A 22,914-nucleotide genomic window follows, 5' to 3' on the forward strand; every position below is an offset into this window, starting at 1 on the left:
TATAGAACGAAAATAATCTCAGAGCACAATCAGGGACGCCACTGGACATCACATGTAAGAGTTTCATACTAGAAAAGAGAAGGTGCTCAGCAAGTGGCAGATCTAATACTTTTCCTTTAAAGAGCAACATGTCCTTCCTTAAAACATTCTGGAATTGCTTATTTAGTAGTCTCTAAAGTAGAAATGTCACTCAAAGAAAATCAAATTTAATAAGACAAATCAAAATTTTATCGAGTACTGTTCACACATGGGCATTCTGACTGACATTCCAACTACTCACTATGTATCAGACAATGAATACTTAATTTTGAAACCTAGAGTAATCTTGCTGTTCATAGATCCCTCATTTTTTTTTTAATTTTTTAATTGTTGGTTGTTCAAAACATTACAAATTTCTTGATATATCATATTTCACACTTTGATTCAAGTGGGTTATGAACTCCCATTTTTACCCCATATACAGATTGCAGAATCACATCAGTTACACATCCATTGATTTACATATTGCCATACTAGTGTCTGTTGTGTTCTGCTGCCTTTCCTATCCTCTACTATCCCCCCTCAATAGATCCCTCATTTTAAAAAAGCCCTTCAGTTTATTTCTTCCAGTATGTCTTAACTCTATTCAGTACAACCATTTATCCAGCACCGGACACCTTCTTTTCATATTACATTCCCATTCCAAGGTTCCATCTTAACTTAGCCACCATGATGATAAGTGCAAAAACTCCAGACTGAGTGTCAGAAAATCTATTCAAAAACAGCGACAACTCCCTGGTTATGTCCTAGAGTACATTGAAGTTATTTCTAACTTCAATGTCCTCATCAGCAAAATAAGGATTTCAATGACAACCTGACAAAATTATTTTGGAAACGAAATGAGATAATATATAGGTATGAATAAATTATAAGGCACCATAAAAATGTAAAGTAGTATTATTTTTCATGTGCAAAGATGGCCTCTTCTTTGTACATGAATAATAATAAATAGTAATTATTCAATGGCTACTCATTGAGCATTATGGCGGGACAAACATTTGGCTAAGCAGTGAAGATACAAATTCCAAAACAGATAATCGTTGCTTTAAGGGGCTTCAATCCCAGTGGGGAAATCAAAAACTACAGGGTGTAGGGAAGCACGTATTGAGCCCCCGGAGTGGAGCAGGGAAGTGAGGGTGGATGGGGAACTTCCTGAGTGGCCGATGGCAGAAGGAAGTGCTCCATTACAGATGCAGCAGCAAGAAAATAAATCTGGGTCACTCCTCTCTGGGGTCGTCCACACGCTCCACAGTCCTGGGCCTCCAGCCAGTTCAAAAGTGTCTCAGTCCCTTAAGACAGGATTTATCTGTCTCAGCACCGCTGATGTTCTGATCTGGGTGTTGCGTGTTGGGGGTTGTTTTGTGCACCAAAGAGTATTTGGCAGAACCCCTGGCCTCTACCTACAAACACCAATATTGTCATTCTTTCCCAGAGCTGTGACACCAAAGACTTCTTCAGACACAGACAAATGCCCCTTGAGGAGCAAAATTGCCCCTAATTGAGACGTACTCTCTTAAGGTCATGGAAAATCAGTGCAAGTGCTTATAGGAATGGAATTCATACAACTAGTGTGTAGACTTACAAATATTAATGCACAAATGAGCTTCCTGGAACTCTTTTGGCATATTCCTTTTGGGTCTCATCCAAAAAAGCCCTGGGCCGCTAATTAAGTTTTTAAAGTACCTAAGTAAGAGGTAACAATCACAGTAACTTCCGTTTATACCTTGCTCTGTGCAGATTATATGATCTCAGGCAAGTAGCTCAAACTCTCTGAGCCTCAGGTTCTTCCATGGGGATAATAAGTTCTGGTTATTATCATGTAGGTCATTGAGAGAATTAAATGAGATAATCATTGTAAAACACGTGGCCTGAGAGGTCTTGGCATTCCCTCCTTTGTTGCAAATGACAAGAGGAAACTTAGCAGGATGCTCTCCCAGTCCCTGCCAATAAGCCTTGCCCACTATCAAGGACCAGGGAATCTGGACATACACTGCCTTTGTTACCAAAGTGTGGAATGCGTGTGCTGGAAACTGACACACTGCTGTCTAACTCATCCCTCACAAGCAACGGTGTAGCTAAGAGGCTCCGAGAGTTGTGATTGCCAGTTACATAGCTAGTAAGTGGCCCCTTGAACTTGAAAGACTCAGTACTCAGGGCTGGCCAGCCTCCCACCCTGGCCACCTCTGTTACACGAAGGTTTGGTTGGGTTGTGGGTTTGGGGGAAATGTTTTCTGTATTCCGTGTTCTGTAACTTCCTATAGACGTAGATGACCAGATCTGGAAATGTCTTCTGAAAATAACAGGAAGGATCTCCAATTTTCTCCTTCATCCTGAAATGAAACACAAGTGGTTTGACATGCTTGCCCCCAGATCTTCTCCAGCACTTCACAACATAGGACCCAGGACACGCTCTGCTCTTTTATTTCTACAGCCTAATGGAGAAGGACTTGGGAAAGTGACAGAGCCAGGCTCATCTCCTAACTCCTTAGTGACTGTGCAACCTTTGGCTGCTTGATCTTTCTGAACCTCATTTTTTGCATTCATCAAATGGAAAGGATACAATTCCACAATCCCTTATGGACAATCCCCAAATCTGAAAGAGCCCTGACCTGCAAGGTTTTGTGTATGTGTATGAGTTTGCAGCTAATGTTTTTGGCAAAAAAAAAAGCCAATTTAACCAAGGCCTTCATAACTCTTCATTCACTTTGTCCAGCTGTCCCATCTCCTGTGTTAGTCACACAAGAAGTCACGAGTTTCTGTTCAGTGGGGTGCAACAAAAACCAAAAGGAAGATGAAAGACCACAGTTATCTCCCTTTTCCAAATACAGCAGAGGAATTGCATTTCTTTTATCAAAATAAACTTCCTTCTTTCCATACACATATAAATTTAGAATTGGATTTTTTTTTTTTTGAGAATCAGGTGTTTCATGATACATTGCTCTTTTTTAAACTATAATTTAGGAATATATAACCATGCATCACAGATCTGAAATAAACTAGTTTCTCACCACAACTACCTTGTAAACACTGCAACCTTTCTTCTCTCCAAAATGACCCTAATATCACATGGAAACAGAAACATAGATTTATGGAAACTGTAAGCAAAAGGAAAAATAAGTAGTTTGGTAAAAACAGGGAATTCAGTGCCCTTCGCCCAGCCGCTTTGCTCTTCTTACTCTTGCTCTGTCTCTGGTCCTCAGCCCAATCCATGTGAGCTCTGAGCAGGTTTGAATAAGCCACCCGAAGCTTATTCACATCTTTGGAGCTCGCCCCTGTGCTGATCCTCTTTTTCCCGTCTGTTGCTCTTGACAGACACTTGTTGTCTGAGGGCTCAACACCCTCCACAGAAGCCTTCCTGGGTGCGGGTTCGGTTTGACCATCATACTGCTTCAAGGCGGGGGTACTCGCTGCCCGACCACCCACACTTTGGAAGAGCCTGGTCAGCTCCATTGGGAACTGCTTGCTCTCCAGCAGCACCGTCGAGTGCTGTGGGACCCTCCCCTCGGAGTTGCTCTCATTTCACGTAAGATTTACAAGAATAAAAACAAAACTTACCATTTGTTTCTTTCCTCGTTAATGTGTTCTCCCATATTCCGGATGAACTTTAACAGATCACCCACAGTGTCCCTGTAGAAATCCCCTTTTTTTTCATAGAACTTATTCATGTCTTTCATAACATCTTTGTCAATCTAAAAAATGAAACGTTACGCAAAAATGCAGTGGCCACACAAATAAATTCTGATGGCATCTTAATACCATAAGGCAAAATTAAAATTGAATATAGGGTGCCTATCCTATTACTAATTGCTAACAAGTAAATGTTGTACAACAAAATGTTAAATATAGTTCTGTTTGGATGGGAGATTATAGATAACTTTAAATTTGTGCCTCTGTTTTCCAAGTGAATTGTTTTCATAAGAAAGGAAATACATTAAAATATGGTTTAAAAAATCTTTGGTCTGCTGCCATATAACATAAATTGCACATTTTTATCTTGTAGCTGCCCTTCCAAATTCATGCTCGATTACATTTCCTCCTTAAAGAGGCTTGCTCAGATGGAGAGCAGAGTGTGGGTGGTGGCATGGGTCAGGCTGAGAACCACATACAGTAGATAGTCAGGAAAACCTGGGTGCTAAACCTGTGCTGTCAAAAACAACCATGTGACCGCACAAATGAGCATGAAATCAACAAGAAAAACAATCTAATATGAGGATTAAGTATATAAAGTATTCAAAAAGCTTAACACCAAAAATTAATAAAAACCCAATTAATAAATAGGCCAAAGAACTAAACAGACACTTTTCAAATGGAGATATACAAACGGTCAACAAATGTATGAAAGAAGTTCAACATCTTTAGCGATCAGGGAAACGCAAATCAAAACTACACTGAAATTCCATCTGACTGCAGTCAGTATAGCAAAAATCAAGAATCCAAACAACAACAAATGCTGATGAGGACGTGGGGGGGAAGAACACTTATATACAATTTTGCTGGTATTATAAATTACCACAACCACAATGGAAATCAGTGTGGAATTTCCTCAAAAGACTAGAAATGGAATCAGGCTAGGTACCTGTCAACAGATGAACAGATAAAGAAAATGTGGCATATATACACCATGGAGTTTTACTCAGCCATAAAAAAATGAATTTATGTCATTTGTGGGAAAATAGATGAAACTGGAGAACATTATGTTAAGTGAAATAAGCCGACTCAGAAGGTCAAGTGTTGCATGTTTTATCTTATATGAATGCAAGAGGGGGAAAGGCGGGGAAAATGAGAGGATAATCTCATGAAAACAGGAAGGATACCAACAGAGGAAGGGGACCAAAGGGAGGGACAAGGGGAGGGAAAGAGGAGGAACTCAGGAATGAAACTGAACACATCATGTTATGTGCATGTAGGAATATGTAACCATGAGTCCCACTATTATGTATAACTGCAATGTGCCAATAAATAAATAAATAAACGGGAATGACAAGGTAAGACTTGAACTCAATCAAAATTCAATATAAGTCAATAAAATTTAGGGGAAAGAACCAATGCATTGGGGAACAAAAGAACAGGTGTTTCCTTCTAGCTTTGCCACTCTCTGGCTGCCCCAACCCAGGTACTTTAGGAACCATCTCTGGACCTCACTTTCCTCCAGGATTATAGGAGTTGGAGTTGACAGCATCATAGCTCATGGACAGCAGTGAGCACACATCCTCAGCAGCCATTTTTCCCACCTTCAAATCCTGCTACACCTCACACCTCATACTGGTTCAGCCTTTGAAAGATTATTTGTCTATGCCTCAGCTTACCTATCTGCAAAGCATAGATGATTACCACAGAGGCTCTTCTAAGGATTAAATGGGGGGACTCCAAGTCCTGAGAACTATGGCCGCCATGTAACAGTCAAGAGCTACATAATCTCGACTGTCCCTGTCATTGGCTCTAGATTCAAATGTCTCCATTTCCACAGGGTTGAGCTGGAGTTTTATAGATGTTCATTTAGCAAAGAGTCATGGTCGACCTACTTCATGCCAGTGAGACAGCAGACATCGTGGAACTCAAAGACTAGTAAAGAAGGCTAGCCATTTCGAGGGCAGGAGGTAGTCCAGAGACAAGTGAGGGCAGAAGAGCAAAAAGAGAAACAGAAATAAAGAGCTACAGGGGAAACAGAGGCCGGGGGTGGGGAAGCTGCTGATTTCAGTAGAAGGCCTCAGAGTATCAATCTCTCACAGTCCTTGACATGTGTCTGAGGGACGCCCAGGCCACGTCGCACAGCATTATTTCTGCAAGTGTCCAGCACCACAAGGACTGTGCCTATTCTGCTTCGTCTGCCCAGCCTTGGTCTGCCTTGGCCTATTTGATAGATGTTGTTAATTCATCCTAATGAAAGTTCTGATGGCAAAGGCAAGATTGAGATGGTGGTGAATACCTTGGGGTTCCTCTATACTTAGTTCAAGCCAGGCAGATTTTCTTGAAGAGGGGGAGTTTTAGAGATCATCCTGTCTCCCGAATGTGTTTTGTGGGGGCAGCACGTAGGTCTCTATGTGGATGCTCACAGCTGTTCACAAGCAGAGGAGGCAGCCCCATGGTTTAGTGTCTGCTCTATTCAGGCAGCCACCCTTGTCACTATGGTAATAGGCCCTTGGCCAGGCTTTAGGGAAAGGTTCCCGGGCTGGGTCAAGGCCATCCTAAGAATAACCAGAACAGGAGTCTGTCACAGCTGGTCTCTTGGGGGAGCAGAGACCTCGAAGAGCTAGTAGTAAGAGGGACTTGGATGGAGAGGGAGGGAGGGAATATCACCTTTTCACTTCCTGGTTGGTATTAAAAAAAAAAAACTCACATAAAATAGCACATGGATTCATCCCAGAATAATGCCTACACCAACAGAAATTGTTCATACCTTAGATGTCCACCAGTCAAAACTTCTGGGAGGTTCAGATGACCCAGGTGTTAGTCGTGTGAGGATCTCACTCATAGTTTTTCTACACTTGATGTCATTTTCATTTCCCACATCCCGAAGTGCCCTATAGCGTCTGAGAAGGACAAAATTATCATGGTCATTCCATTTTTCCCACTATTTGCAGGAAGAGAAAACTGATAGATTTTGGATTTTAATAAAAGTAGTAAAACTTTTAAAATTCTGCATGATGGGAGAGGCAGCTGTCTCTTTCTCTCCCCCCCCACCCATTCTTCAGAAGAGAAAACCAGAATCCAGGAGGTTAAACTGCCCCTCCGAGGTCACATATCCAGTATATACCAAGCAGAGAGAACAAGCCCTGACCCTGGCCCGTACCACCCCTCCTTCTCCATACCACCCCTCCTTCTCCATTCTGAGGCCTGAGATCCACACTTGAGTTCACTTACTTCTCCCAACTCCAAAAGAAAGGATGATCCAGAAGGTCACCCAGATGGTCCTTCACAGGTTCCAAAGGACAGAACAGGTGATCAATGAGGTCCTTAATTTCCTCATCTGGAGAAAGTTCAATCACCTTGGCATTGCCTTGAGCCTTTAGCTTCCCAAAAGGAGTCTCTCCCTTCTTTACCACATAGAGGACCAGCCGTCCAAGGGCCTTCATAAAACCAGAAATCAAGCCAAAGGGGCTTATGAATTACCTCTCGATTTGGGTAACTTTGGATAGTGTGTGCTAGAAGAAATCTCTAGGAGCCTGCAGGCTCGTTCGGGAGAGAAGACACAGATTCATGTATAGAATTCTTCAAAGTACTGTATGGTCCGCACAGTTTAAAAGGTAATCCCAGGGTACAGGTTTTTGTTTTTTTTTTTGGGGGGGGGTGACATGCAGAAAGAGAGATTGGAGGTGGATGTCAAATGCACTGATGGAACATAGAGAAATCAGAGAAGGGAGAATGTTTCTAAACAAGGTGAATACCAGGGGACTGGCTGAGAACTGGGGCAGCAGATGATAGAGATGATAGAGACTGTCCAGGTGGGAAACAGCAGTGTAACCTAGGAGTTAGACCACGGCAGGAAGGAGAGGCAGAGAAGGAGGCCAGCATAGGACACTCTGCACTAGCCATCAGCCAGGGGAGGAGCTGACATCTGCAGCTGCCAAACCAAGAGGCCAGACACGGGTGATGAGCTCCTGCCCATCATTTCTCTCCTGGAAAGAAATGCCCCCATAGAAGCCAGATACTCCAGGGGCTTTGGTCTGCAGGGCCAGGCTCTGTGTCCTTTCAGGAGAAACAGCTATGTCAGGGAATTAAATTTGGGGCCAAGTTTTGTCTCTTTCCCAGTTGAGGATCAACCCCACCCCTCCCTGGAGTTTTTGTGGGGCCTCAGTAGCTGACTTTCTTCGGAGCTGAGGGCATGTGTTTGAACAGAGTGGGGGAAAAGAAGTCTCATTCATCTTATCCTTAGGCAGAAAATATCTCCTGAAGGAATTTTGGTGATATCTGGAAATACCTCCTGGAATTACTTAGAAAAGAGGAATGACATGTTCAATTTACTTACTTATTTAGCTAGTGGAGGGAGAAAGCGATAATAAGAGACCTGAAAGGGACCAGGTGACAGGCAGTGCCTCACTGACTCCGCCATGACACCTCTCCTCTGCACTGCAAGAGCTCTGATATGAGAGGAAGCCCAGGAATGCACCAGTGTCTACAGAGGAGTGAGGACAGTGAGTGACACAGAGTGGTGGGGGTTGGAGGAGCCTTCAAAGTTCTTTCCTTCCTGGTTAAAAAGGAAACACCCTCTCATCGGCCATTTGCACTAAGGTAATGAACAAGCAAGGAAGCAGAAGAAAAAGAAAACAGCAGATTGTAGAAATCACCTCTAGGTCTCTCCTGATTTCCTGTGGATCTCCAGTCCACTTGATGCTCTGATCAAAATCTGCCAAGCGAACAGCCTTCTTGGAATCTACGGGAGAGTGCAGAGAAGGGCATGGAAAATATCCATTCCCCACAATGCGGCAGTCAATTGATTTAAATAAACATGCAACACGATGTATAATCCATCATCTCTGAAGAAGGTAAATAAAAATGCTACTCACTCCTCAAAAACTGTCCTGTGCAGTTAACATTTGATTTATTAGGTATCTGCCGGGGGCAGGACATAATTTTATTTTTTCCAGGCCAGAGAGTAGGAAAGGATGAAGATAAATTTAATCAGCACCCCATTTGTGCAGTTCCTGAGGCAAACAGCACAGATTTGCAAAGCAGCTGCTGGAGGGAGTTAAGGGGACATCCCATGACTAATGAGCAGCAGCCAGCAAGACTCTACATGCAAGACCATCTTGGCACAGCCATCCATAAAGTAAGCCCATCATCCACTGCCCACCGCGACAAGTTAGGCAATTTCCCAGGGTCAGGGATGTGCTTATCATAAGTCCCTGCTTCCTCGTCCCCTTCAGGTTCTTTTTTCCCTAGGAGAAAGCCACTGAGCCCTCAGATAGAGGGATGAATAGATGGGAAGGGTCAGGAACACTATGAAAGGATGGTGGTGATTTATCCTCCCAGGAATATGGTCCCTGCTTCTGGCTTGAAGGAGTCTGAGAAGGAAGGCTGGGTAACCCCAAGCAGGGTGAAGGCCGGTGCAACGGTGTGCTTCTAGAACCCCTTAGATTCCAAACTAGACATTCAAGCCGTGGGAATCCAGAGCCTAACAAAAATGAATCCATTGAATTATTCAATGTGTTTGTTAAGAGGCAAAATGATGGGGAGAGGAGAACCCCATCCAAGAGTTTAAGATCAGAGTCTCCCAACAAGGAGACAGATATTCAATGGAATAAATACACAAATGAATATAAAGATATCATTGCAATTGTGGAAATACTAGCACAAAGTACAGGATGCTCTGTGATAACTGTCTAAAACGTCCAGCTGGATTGTGGCTGGTTAGCTTAATTTAGTGGAACACTACGCCAAGACAGTCTTGGATTTAGAGCATTGTTGGTTGGTTGTTCATCAGCCATAGGAAAGCTCTATGATTGGGGAGGTGGGGATCGGTCTTCTTTAAGAAAGAAACACTTAGACTAAAATGCAAAGTAGAATTCCAGACACAAATTCCCAAGGCTGAGAGGAAACTGGAGAATTCCAATCTGATGGAAAGAAGGGTCCAGAGAGCAGGGTTGAAGTCGGGAAGTGGCCTGCAAGAGTCTGAAGAGGCAGGTAGGGTGTGCATGGAAATCCAGGGATGGTTTTCAGTAACTGGAACCAATAATTTCCCTTCATTTTTGAAGCCACTTGGAGTTGTGATTTCTGCCCTTGAATCCAAAGGTGCCTAACTGGAACACTTCGCTGTTCTCCTAACACTCGGCCTTAACCTCCTACTATTAGATTCAACAGGTCATATTAAAATGCTATAATTTTTTTTTCAAACACTTAGGCTTAGTTTCTGCAATTAAATCATAAACAGTTTGTGGGCAGTTAGGTTCTGCCCTTCACCCAGCTACTGAGGAGCCTAAGTGACGTTTCTCTAATATCAGGTTATTCCATTTTAGAGTTTTAAGAGTCCTTTGTTCTTTTTGGTAACAACTGTCTAACTGACATGTCTTTTTGCAGATATTTTTTTCTCTCAGGCTATATAGCTTGCTTGTCATCTATTGAAGTGCCTTTTACAGAGCAGAAATGTTTATATTTTAATCAAGCCAATTAATTCTTATTGCTTATCCATCTTTTTCCCTCCATAGATCAGGTCTTTGATATTTCATCTAAAAAGTCATCCCCAAACCCAAGGGTGTCTAGATTTTTCTCCTACGTTGTCTTCTAGGAGTTTTATAGTGTATAATTGGTGTCAAGAGGTGGGACTCTCAGGAGCTGAGTACATCATGAGGGATCTGCTTTCACAAATGCCATTATCCAGAGCGGGTTTGTTGTAAAAGAAGTTTGGCTTCCTCTTTCTCTCTTGTCCTTCCTGCCCTTCAGCCTTCCTCGGTGGACAGCACAGCAAGAAGTTCCTTGCCAGATGCCAATGAACTTCCTAGAACTAAATCTCTATTCTTTTTAAATTTCCCAATCTGTGGCACTCTGTCATAGCAGCACACACACACACACACACACACACAAAATGACTGAGACAGGGACTCACCTATTAAGATGTTTCTTGGCTGCAAATCCTGATGAGTGTATTCATGCAACGAGTGCAGCTCATAAACAGCCTTAAATATAGATAATAGGACATTTCGAGCAAACTCATCTTCCTCCTTCTCCACAGCTTCCCCTCTGTGCATATCCAAGTGCTCTTCCAGAGTCCGTTCACAGAGGGCCACACACACATATAAACAGCCCTTGTTGCTCTCGCTCCCATAGAGTGTCACCAAGTTACTGTTCTCTCGGCAGCTCTGCAGACAGGAGACTTCCTTTTCTGCACGTGCACTGTCTTCGGGGAATAGCTTCACAGCCACCTCTTTCTCCTCATAGAAACCCAGGTAGATGCCCCCTTCAGAAGTCTCAGCAACTTTATATTCTTCGTCCATAAATATCTTGAGTTTGCCAATCATAGGGCGGTACATTCTGTGCAGTTTTTTCAGGGCTGACCCCCAACGTGAACTCTGGGGCTCCCAGTCTTCAGCGGGAGGCTGGAAACAGACTCTAGCTCCGTAGGAGAGAAGGAGCTTCACCAGGGAGTGGTCGTAATTCAGTTTTGCTGTCCTCACGAGAGGCCCACAATCCGTGCTGGCCCCCTCTTGGCACAGCAGCTCGGCCATCCTTGTCTGTTTGAGTTCCACAGCAGCCAGCAGGGCTGTCTTGCCCTCGCTGTCGGTGTCATTGATCTCTATGCACTTTTGTTCCAGAAGCATCTGTACCAAACCAACATGCTTCTTTTCCACTGCTAGGATCAGGGGTGTCTTGCCTCTTTCTCCTCTCACGTTGACATCAGCCCCGTGATCCAGCAGAAGGCGGGTAATATCCTCCACACTGCTATCAGGAGAGCATGACAGAAGAGCGTGGATCAAGGCATTCCTGCCCATATTGTCCCTGGCGTTGACGTCCGCCCCCATCTCATCCAGGAGAATCCTCAGGACATCTGTGTGGCCATTTTCAGCAGCGTCCATGAGAGCCGTGGCCCCTCCTTTCTTAAGCCGCTTTTGTTCCTCTTTAGAGTTTCGATGCAGATTCACCGACGCTCCGCACTCATAAAGAAACCTGAGAGCTTCGATCTTACCCCGCCCAGCAGCTTCCATGAGAGCTGTGAAGCCATTGGAGTCACACTCATTGACATCGGCCCCTTTGGAAAGGAAAAGCTGCAGCAGCTCCACGTGTCCCACGATCCCAGCGATGATGAAGGCAGTGGCCCCGTTCCTCTTCCTCTGGTGAAGGTCAGCACCGTGACGGAGCAGAAGTTCCACAATGTCCTTCCTGCCACATTGGACTGCATTATGCAAAGGTGTCCAACCACCTACTTCTTCCTGGAAGTTGACATCAGCCCCTCTGAGCAACAGTTGCTGGATTTCATCCACATCTTCCTTGTGAATAGCCTTAATCAACTTACAATTGTCTTCCACTGTGGCTGTCCCACGGCTGCAGGACATGGGTTCCTCCTGGGTGGTCTTGTGATCATCGGTCTTCATGATGTGGTGTGTAACAGGCCACTGGCTGCAACTTGTTGCGTTTTCTTTCAGAAAATGATGGTTTTTCTCCTTGGGACTTGGTCAGAGCCTTGGAGTGTACGTTGGGATTACCTGGCTGCAGCCAGCAGTATCAAGAGGAACAATACTGTCAGCCTTCTGACATCCCACCTGGACACTCTGTCGTTTCAGAACAGGAAAACACGTTTGAGTCACATCCATTAGTTTTACTAGCAACTTGTTGTGAATACATCTACTTACTCTTTACAGAACCTCTACCTTACAGAATATTGTGAAGATATTTAAATTAAACATAAGAACACTATTATTCTATAGTTCCCCTACCCAGAAAGAGTCATGAATAATATTTTACTGTATTTTTTCTATGGGCTTTTAAAAAACAATAGTCAGAATGTGTAAGTAACTTTGTATCCTGGTTCCTTCCATTTAATGTCATACTATGCAAAACTTCCTGTTATCACAAAATCTTTTTAAAGCTTTTCAGTGGTGTGTAATAGGCCATCCCACAGTTGTTTCATTTCTCCATGACTGAGTGTTTTCTGAATGTTTTAAGTAAGATTTTTAAAATAATTTTGAGTGAATGTTGCAGCAAATTCAGCTCATTTTACCTTGTTACCTTTTGATAGATCTTATGATAGATTTCAAAGAACTACATGACTGGTCAAAAGTTTTGATTGCGTTTAGCATTCTCAATCTACATCAACAAATCTCTTTCAACATTATATGCGCGTTGACTAACAAAAAATCATTTCTTAAAACAAAACAAAAAAACCTCATTTAATAGGAAAAGTGCACTTCATGGCTTGGGTCCTTTTGCATTTCTTCTATCACCAGCCAGGCCCGTCCCTGCCTTTGTTGAGTTGGTGCAAGTCCACTTTGAATGCCTACTCAAAGTAGGAAAGGAAAGAATTGAATTCTGACCTCAGTGAACTCTGAATTTGAGGACCTGGTGGTATAACTTTTGAAGGTAACTTCCTGATTGTGTAATCTGAGATAGTTGAGTCCCAATTTCCTCAAATGGGGACAACAATAAACAAGGTCATGTGTGTAAAGGGCATTAAAATACAGCATGTAGCAAATTATCAGGCATTCGATGAATTGTAGAGCTAATCACATCTCTTTATGAAAAAAAAATGTAATGAATCATACATATTCTCCCCACCCATGTGCCTATAAATAAATACTACACAAATAGGGAGGCGGGGTGTGTCAGGGCGTGTGGGTTTAATCCAACTGTGCTCAGGTGGACTCGTAAGATCTCATTCAATTAACAGTCAGCCCCCCCTTTTGAAAATTTCAATAATTGGCACCAGCGACATCATCCACCAAGCTAGCCTCTTCGAGGTCCAATCAGTTGTGCAACTTAAACATGATCGATCACCCAGCAATGAAGAAAAGTTTGCAGCACACAGTTCTGGTTACAACCCGATATGAGGCGGGCTGGTGTAAATAAAGGAGCAGAGAAGGGAAGAAAAAAAAAAAAAACCGCGCAAACACTCAAGTACAGGAAGTCGAGTCTGCTTCAGTTTCGTTTTCTCCTGTGACCAGGGAAGCCCTAGAAATGGAGGACTTGAGTAAACAGTGTGTGGGTGTCACAGCTTGCAGGAAGGAAAGGGCTCGGTCCCCCGGGGCTCCTGGAGAGGGGGCCAGCAGGCTGTGTCCACTCCTTCCACTCCCCCAGACCCTTTCCTCTCCAGTCCCAAAGCGCAAAGGAGTTTTCAAAGAACGACTTCGCAGGCCCCGCAGCACCCCCAGCTCGCCTCCCTCTGCCCATTTTACCTTCCACGCTCAGGATCCTCGCGGTCCTTCATTCAGCAGCAACGGATCCTAGAAGGCTGGTCCCCTGCGGGAAAACATTTCCTCTTGTCACTCAGCCAGCAGGGCGGGGCCAAGAAAGGAGTGAGAAGCGAGGTGGCGAGGGCGAGCTGGCCAGCGGGGCGTTTCTCCGACAGCTGCAGACTGAGTGGACGCCCAGAATCCCCAGAACCAGGCGCGCACCTTTCAGCCTCTCCACCGGTTGGGTTGCAGCAACCAGCTCATCCATCACTTTTGTATCTTGTTGTTGTTATATGGAGGTTTATCCGGGTTTTTTTTTTTTAATTAATTTATTTATTCTATTTAGGTATATATGACAGCAGAATGCATTTTGGTTCGTTGTGCACAATTGCAGCACAACTTTTCATTTCTCTGGTTGTACACCGTGTAGCATCTGCCATATGTGCAGTCGTACTCGTACCTAGGGTAATGATGTCCATCTCATTCCGCCATCTTTCCTGCCCCCATGCCCTCTCTCACTTTTGTATCTTTTCCATCTTATTGCAACCATTTTTGTACCTTTTCCATGTTATTGCAAATCCCCTTTGGGGAAAAGAAGGGAAAATAAACACCTACCCCCTTGTTCACTTACTTACTGTTTGTCACTCAACGGTTCTGCTGCCAGTCATTATTGTAAAGGCTTGGGGTACAGTGCTTTGCCCAGAAACCAGGCAGTTCTTCATGGGGCTTGCATCTTTGTAGAAAAAAAGATCATAAATAATTGAAAGAAAAAACCCCAACATTTATTTCAGGTTATGAAATATACAGTACCTACTCCTGGTGGGCATTATGGCTGCTACCATCAGTACCCCCAAACTTCTTTCTGCTGGGCACGCACATGTCTCTGTATATGCTGCTTTGCTACCTGAACAATAAGAAGAAGAACAATGATGAAGAGGAAGACACTAATAATAGCAAGCATTACATAGATCTCTCGTGTGTTCCAGGATATTACCTTTAGAGATATTAACTTATGAAAGATAATACAGTTGATACAGTTGATTATTTTTGTCCCATTTTACAAATGAGGACCCTGAGGCATAAAGTGGCTGGGTCACTGGCTGTGTTGTAGGGATCTGGGCTACATCATGGAACAACCCAGAGAAAGGTACCCACCCTCATTCCCACTAGAATCAGACAATGAGAAAAATAAGTAAACCATGTGGTATGTTTTATGATGAAAACACTACAGGGAATAATAAAGTAGAATCAAGAGGCTAAAAGTGGCAGAGTAGGGAACATAATTTTACTTGGAGTTGAGGAGGTCCTCATTCAGAAGGTGACAGCTTAGCACAGACTTGAGGAAAATGCAGAAGCACATTATGTACATTCATGCAGCAAAAGCTCAGTAATCAAAGGGATCAGTGAGTGCAAAGGCCCTGTGGAAGGAGCAGGCCTGGTGTGATCAAGGAACAGCACAGAGGCCACTGAGGCTGGAATAGAGTGAGTGAAGGAAGGTGAGAAGTGGAGGATCAGATCATGTAGGGCCTTGAGGACCAAGATAAGGACTTGGGCTTCAACACTGAGCAAGATGACAGCCACTGGAGTGTTGTCATAATCTAAATTAAATTTTCAGAGGGTTGTTTTTGTGCTGTACTGAGAAGAACTGGGAATTGGAAGAAAAGGTAAATATTGAGATGAAGAGGAAGACACTAATAACAACAAGCATTACACAGTTAGGAGGTGTTAAAAACCAAATTCAGACTCCATTACGTGAATCCTACATAGTGAACTACATCCTAACTGTGAACTCTCTGAACCCCTAACTTAGAAGTGTGCTTTTGTAACAAGTAGCTGAGTCAGCCAATCAGCAGCTGAGCTTCAGTCAACCACAGGAGGCCAACTCATGAGACCATGTTCAAATAAGGTAAAGGCTGAGCTATAGCCAATCAAGCTGCCTCTGTACCTTACTTCCCATTTTCTGTCCATAAACGCTGCCTGATTACATTGCAGGTTCAAGTTCTCCAAACCTATTCTGGTTTTGAGGGCTGCCTGATTCATGAGTCATTCTTTGCTGCATTAAACTCTGCTAAATTGCTAGGTGTGGTGGTGCATGCCTGTAACCCCAGGGACTTGGGAGGCTGAGACAGGAGGATCATAAGTTCAAGGCCAGCTTCAGCAACTTAGCAAGGCTCTCAGAAACTTAGTGAGAACCTGTCTCAAAATAAAAAAATAAAAAGGGCTCCATGGTAAAGTTCCCCTGGGTTCGATTTTTTTGGAGGGAGGACCAAAAAAAAATTTTTTTAATTAAAAAAAAAATCACTAAATTTGGTGTTTTTCTTTTGGCTATTGCAATAACCCAGTGAGAGCCAATGGTGGCCCAGATCAGAACAGTAGCATAGAGGCCCTGGGGACATTAACCTCTTGTAAACAGAAGAGTTGACAGACTCCTGGAGAATGCTTTCCTTTCTACTCATGTTGACAGATGTTGAAGCCCAGTGTGCAGGAATGCACACCGTAGTGGGAACACTGAGGTGTAGTCACCTGTGCGACCAGGCAGAACCGTAGAGCATCTGAGCCGGAGGGGGGGCAGCAGGGCTTGTTGCAGGGTGTGGGCAGCGGCAGGTGATTGGGGTTCTGTTCCCAGTTGGGTGCTGACAGGAAGTGGGAGCAGTTTGTTGCCTTAATTACCATTGTCTAGGAAACAAAGTGCACAGAGCCGGTAGGGTTGGCATCGATTCACAAGCTGTAGGTGCTCGCACTAGCCTGGAGAGCAGGACATTCGGTTCCTTCTGCAGTGGCACAACCACCTTGTCTGTCTCCCAATCAGCCCTCATTAGGAAGTGGCCTTATTTCTGTCTTGTTCCAGGTCAAGGGATGCCTTGGTCCAATTGCTGTTGACATGCTATGGGGACAACTATGTTCACCAGAAGTGGTACATACAGCTCACTTGTTAGCTGCCTACTACCAGGGTCATTTTTCTAATTTTTGTTTTCTCTCCTCTCATCTTTAGAGTTAAGTCATGGTTCCAAAACATATTCTTTTTGATTTTCCAAAATGAGAAATAAACTCTGTTTGAAAAAAATTCAACCGGTCTGAATGGATCATTTTGGAAAATTAAATATTATTTCCTTCACCATGACAGAAGAGAGTTTTAAATGACCCTACCAGACTCCATGTAGGTATTTCTGACTGGGGTTTTGTTGTTGTTGTTGTTGTTATTTGTTTGTTGTACCAGGGAATGAATCCAGAGGTGCTTAACCACTGAGCTATATCCCCAGTCCTTTTTATATTTTGAGACAGGATCTTGCTAAAATGCTTAGGGTCTTGCTAAATTGCTGAGACTGGCTTTGAATTTGCCTTCCTCCTGCCTCAGCCTCCCCAGCTGCTGGGATTGTAAGCGTGCCCCACCATTCCAGGCTGACTGCTTTTTAAGAGGTAAGCTCCTACACTGGTTCAAAAAATAGACCTTTTTCTATGACTCTAAAAACCCTCTTCCAGGACCTGCGGACCACCACAGAGACCAGGCAGGCCCAGTACTGACCGACTATGAAATGCAGCGCCCAGGCCCAGGCACAAGAAAAGGACTGCCAACCATGCTGAGGACCACGGTCACATACCACAGCGCTGTATCTCCAAACAGGTCACCCAAAGCCATTGTTTGGCTTGCCCATTCAGCCCCATCTCTAAAAGTGGTAGCCATCATCTTGGGACATCTCCAATGCCATCTCAGGTTATCTCCACTGCTACTGACACCATCTTTAATTGCGGCAGCTTCTATCTTGGAACACCGGCTGGTGGCTGGAACCCTAACACCAAGATATTTACAGGTTTGACACTACCCCACCACCAACTACAAACATGGTCGCTTCCATCCAGCTGGAAAACAGCCAGGATTCAGAAGACTATCATCAAGGCCCCTGCAGGCTTGGTTACACCAGAGGTATCCCTGCTAGGTGTGCTAATAGCCGCCATCTTGTTACAGAGGCAAGAGATTTGACAGACTCCTGGAGAATGCTACATGCTTATCAGATAGAGCACTAATTTCCAGGATATATAAAAAACTCAAAAAACTTAACACCAAAAAAATAAATAACCCAATCAATAAATGGGCTAAGGATCTGAGCAGATCCTTCTCAGAAGAAGATATACAATTGATCAACAAATATATGAAAAAATGTAATTAGAGAAATGTAATCTCTAGTAATTAGAGAAATTCAAGTCAAAACTACTCTAAGATTTCATCTCATTCCAGTCAGAATGGCAATTATCAAGAATACAAGCAATAATAAGTGTTGGCGAGGATGTAGAGTAAAAGGTACACTCATACATTGCTAGTGGCACTACAAAATTGGTACAACCACTATGGAAAGCAATATGGAGATTCCTTAGAAAACTTGGAATGGAGCCACCATTTGACCCAGCTATCCCACTCCTCTGTCTATACCCAAAGGACTTAAAATCAGCATACTATATTGATACAGCCACATCAATGTTTAGAGCAGCTCAATTCACAATAGCTAAATTGTGGAACCAACCTAGATGCCCTTCAGTAGATGAATGGATAAAGGAACTGTGGTACATATACACAATGGAATATTACTCAGTATTAACAGAGAATAAAATCATGGCATTTGCAGGTAAATGAATGGAGTTGGAGAATATCATGCTAAGTGAAGTTAGCCAATCCCATAAAACCAAAGGCCGAATTTTCTCACTGATAAGTGGATGCTGATCCATAATGGGGGGGAGGGCATGGGAAAAATGGAGGAACTTTGATTGGACAAAGGGGAAGGAGGGAAGAAAGAGGGTATGGGGCCAGGAAGGATGGTGGAATGAGATGAACATCGTTACCCTAGGAATACTGTGTATGACTTCACATGTTGTGCAACTCTACATTGTGTACAACCAGAGAAATGAAAAGTTGTGCTCCACTTGTGTACAATGAATTGAAATGCATTCTGCTGTCATGTATAACTAATTAAACAAATTAAAAAAAGAAATGACATGCATTGAAGGAAAGGGAAAATACTGGGGAGTGATATAGATCAAATTATATTGCTATATTGTGCACATGTACAAATATGTATCAGCAAATCCCACTATTGTGTACAACTATCGTGTACCAATAAAAAATATGGGGGGAAAAGGATGTGAGCCCATTGTAATAAAAAGCACAGATACAATAAAACTCTTGACTACTACACAAGAGTAAGGAATGCAATGAATGATGGAGGAGGAGAACTATCACATTTCATCAAAACTTAACTCTGGGTCAAGGTTGAGGCAGAGGGTGAAAAGTAACCCTCACAGAGGAATCCATCATTTATTAGTTTGAAACCTGGTTTTCTGGGTCCCCGGGGTAGGTGCTGTTGTTAGATCCCCAGGCAAGCATGAGAGGAGAGGTACTTGGCACCAACTAACCCTCCTGAGGAAGGGCGGGAGCTGGAACATGGAGACACAGAGAAGCGTCAGTCCTATGGACCAGCATGAGGTAGGAACCTGGAAATCCCAGGCCATCTTGAACCAGGAGAATCAAGGAAGAGGCGGCCCAAGACAGGCAGAGTCTGACCACTGCCACAGCAGGAAGAGACATCTATCTGCCTGTCCACAAAGAGACCCCAGCCACTGGGCTGGGTTCTGAGGTCCAGATTCTAAAGAAAGAATCACCAAGGACAGAGACGAGCAGGCCCAGGAGTGGATGGGAATCCCAAACTGGGGATGTGGAGAGAAAAACAAGGCCAAGATGAAATGTAGGGATGTCTCCTTCCTTCATCTGGCTTCCCTCTTCCCATACCTAAGATGTCAGAATTGAGCCACGTCCTCCATCTTTCCTTCCTTTGACCAAAAAAGACCCCTGGGACTGAAGGGATTGGGAATGAGCTGCATGGAACCTACCAAAGGCCTTGTTCTCAGATCTTGATGAGAAGACAGTGGAGTCAAGTTGAATCAAACAGAATGCTGCTATTCCCATATCAGCAGTGTGAGTGTGGTCTCCAACAGCTTTTATGCAGTGGTAATTAACTGACGCAGCTACTTACCAGCTCTTTAAATCAGGGCAATTTATGTACTTTCTGATTCATGGTTTCTGCATTTGTAAAATAAAGAGTGTGATAATAGTAGTAGTTACCTCATAGGGATATTACGAGGATTACAGAAATTAATATATGGGAAATTTAGGGCCTGTCACATACAAATAGCTACCATTTTTGAGTACTTGCTATCAAGCCCTGTGATAAATGCTTTTTGTGAATTCTCCTCACAAAAGTACATCGATGGCGATACTATTGTTATTCACATTTTATAGTAAAAAGTGAGGCTCTAAGAAATGAGTAATGTGCTAAAGATCATTCAGCTGATAAGTAGCAGATGTGGGGCTGGGTTCAGTGGCCTAACTCTGAGGCTGCAGCCTGAATCATTGCACCATGCTGTTCTGTGACATGGCCCTGTGGAACTGACAAGATGGGATTAGCGTAGGTGATTATCCTGCCAGCACAGAACTATCCCTTCAGTGGGAATTCATTACAAATAAAGGATTAATCCACACATTCTTGCTTTGCTTGAAGTTTAAATTAAATAATTATGTGTTAAATCAAATATAGTAATCACAGCTTGGAAGTCAGCAACACTATAAGTCAGGAGATAACTTCCCTAAATGATGTGAACTCCAACTCCATTATCTAGTCACAGCTCAGTTATTCAAATTTCTAATCTTTCTTTTCTTTCCAAAAGCAATTTGAATTATTGGACCAACTTAAACCATTCAATAACCGTGAATTACCTGGAGATTGGCACTTAATAGGCCTGAACACCTTTTCTCTTTACCTAAGAGCTTCAACTTTTAAAGTTAATTTCTGCTCTGTGGACTAAAGAAATGTTGGCTTAATTCCTGTGCCCACTGAGCTATATTAGCAGATATGCTAATAATTCTGATTTAATTGAAATTCATGTGTTAATTAAAATTAAGTAACAAAACTGCATTGAAACAAATTATAGCCACTAAGATATAATTACGAAGAAAGAACCCAAACTTTAAAAATGATAGATGTCATTGGATTAGACAAAGGGGAAGGAAGGGAAGGAGACAGGATGGGAATAGGAAAGACAGTAGTATGAATCAGACATACGTTTCCTACGTTCATATGGATAATTCCACATCACGTACAACCAAAATAACTGGATCCTAATTAGAATAAGTTATACTTCATGTATGTATAATATGTCAAAATACACACTCATGTATAGCTAAAAAGAACAAATTTTTTTAAAATAATGAAGGTCAAGCTATTCCAAGGAAAAGGCTTATATTGCGGAGAATGGCCATAGGGTGGCAGCAGAGGGTGTGCAATGAGCTTTTCTTCTTCAGACCCAGAAGCCATTGGCGCCTGTTTGAGGAAAGCACTGGCAGACCTGAGTTTGAGTGAATCCTGTTTCCTGTAATACACTGGCTGGTTTAATGCCTCCAACTTTACATTTTCTCATCTGAGATTCGGAGATGCTCAGATCATCAGACCAAAAATGGTAGCTACTTGTGTGTGTGTGTGTGTATCTGTATAATTGAAGCAACTGTACTAGAAAGAAAACTTGATTTAGAATCCTGGGTTTGAATCTTTGTTCTGCCATTTTATTTATTTCAAAGTCAATAAATACCTCTTAGCTAAGGCCTACTTACAAGGCACTTCGCTAAGAAATAATTATAGCCAATATTCATGGCTGTTGTTATCATGACATCAACATTGTGCCAAACACTTTTATTCCATTCAGTATTCCCTGTGCAGGGTGCAGTCTTGTTATGCTCATTTCGTAGATGAACTGAAACTTAGGCTTAAATAACTTCCCAAGGTGAACGGGCCAGATTCCAATTCCCAGGCAGGGCTATACACTGCCTGCCTGGGCTCTGGTGTGCCCCACCTTATCAAGGTGAACAGTATGGCCCTTGACCTTGAAGAGCTCAGCTTCATGGAAGGGAAGGGGCTGAGATTAGTCACAATGCCATGCCATACTTGACACAACCAGGGTAAGAACAGTGTATCTTAGGATTACAGAAGTGGGGGTCATTAGTTAACTCTCCATGGGGACATCTGGGAAAGGTTCACTGAGAAGGTGCTATTTTTGCTAGATTTTGAAAGTCTTCACCCCCCAACCCCCAATTAAAAAAAAAAAAAAAAGAGGGCAGTGCAAGCAGAGGGGACAGCGTGTGCGGCAACACAAACAACAGGAAGGGAAGAGCCTGTGGCGTGGGTCAAGGCCAGCTGGGCAGGAGATAATTCTGGAGAGGGACTTGAGTCACGCCACAGAGCTTTGCATGGCATATGAGAGCTGCATTTCATCTCATAGTCAAAAGTGAGCCACTGCCGGGCTTTAATGTAGCCACCAAGTACTCAGATCTGTGCCTCATGCATCCAGTGCACGGCCCAGTGCAGAGAAGGAGCCGGAGCAGGGAGGGGCTGGGGTAAGGACAGTAGTGGGAGAAGCAGTTGTTAGAGCCCAGATTGGAGAGGAGAGACAGGAGGTCTCCGTGAGGCAGGGGAAGAACCGCTGGCTCCACCCATTTGGATTTGATAGGGATTAAAAGTGATGGGGAAGAGATGGAGACGGCTAAGCCTGGTGGACAGTGCCTGAGTATCAGGGTGAGGGGAACAGAAGGCAGAGGATATCTGAGGAGGAGAAGGATGACCTAGGCTTTGGATGTATTTGTGTAGGAATCGAGCACATGGGAGAATCCAGGAAGAGAAGTCCTCCTGGGATGGACTCATGATCAAACTTTCCTCCCCCTGGATTTAAAATTAACACTTGACTTAAGAACCATTTGCTAAGCAGTGATTATGTGCTAGGCCTTGGGAGCAGAAAACTGGAGAAGAGGACGTGCCTAATCCCAGGAGTCTGCAGGCTGTAAACGGAGGTAATGATCCTTTCAGGCATCAAGGAACCTCTTGGGTGAGCATCAGCAGCAGAACAACATGAAGGAGAGGTTTCCACAGTCAGACCCAAGGCCAGGGGAGGCTCCCGTGAAGGATGCATGCCCAAGCGGACTGAGGAGGCGTAGGTAGCGTTGAGAGTGGGGAGCCCCAGCAGGGAG

The 22,914-nt window shown here is 43.5% G+C and overlaps 1 protein-coding gene across 1 annotated transcript; it reads right to left on the minus strand.

Moving 5' to 3' along the window:
* Positions 1 to 205: 205 nt before the first annotated feature.
* On the minus strand, positions 206 to 14,016 carry Rnasel (ribonuclease L). The gene is made up of 7 exons (XM_046419557.2): positions 13,860 to 14,016; positions 10,580 to 12,239; positions 8,325 to 8,410; positions 6,901 to 7,106; positions 6,437 to 6,569; positions 3,595 to 3,728; positions 206 to 2,369 (listed from the first exon to the last, which is right to left on the minus strand). Exons 2-7 carry the CDS (start codon positions 12,060 to 12,062, stop codon positions 2,183 to 2,185), a joined length of 2,229 nt encoding a protein of 742 aa, XP_046275513.1. The 5' UTR covers positions 12,063 to 12,239; positions 13,860 to 14,016; the 3' UTR covers positions 206 to 2,182.
* Between the last annotated feature and the right edge of the window lie 8,898 nt (positions 14,017 to 22,914).

This window comes from Marmota monax, unplaced genomic scaffold (genome assembly GCF_021218885.2).
Source record: "Marmota monax isolate L192 unplaced genomic scaffold, Marmota_monax_Labrador192_F-V1.1 WCK01_AAM20220418_F8-fsc00209, whole genome shotgun sequence".
Taxonomy (NCBI): Eukaryota; Metazoa; Chordata; class Mammalia; order Rodentia; family Sciuridae; genus Marmota; species Marmota monax.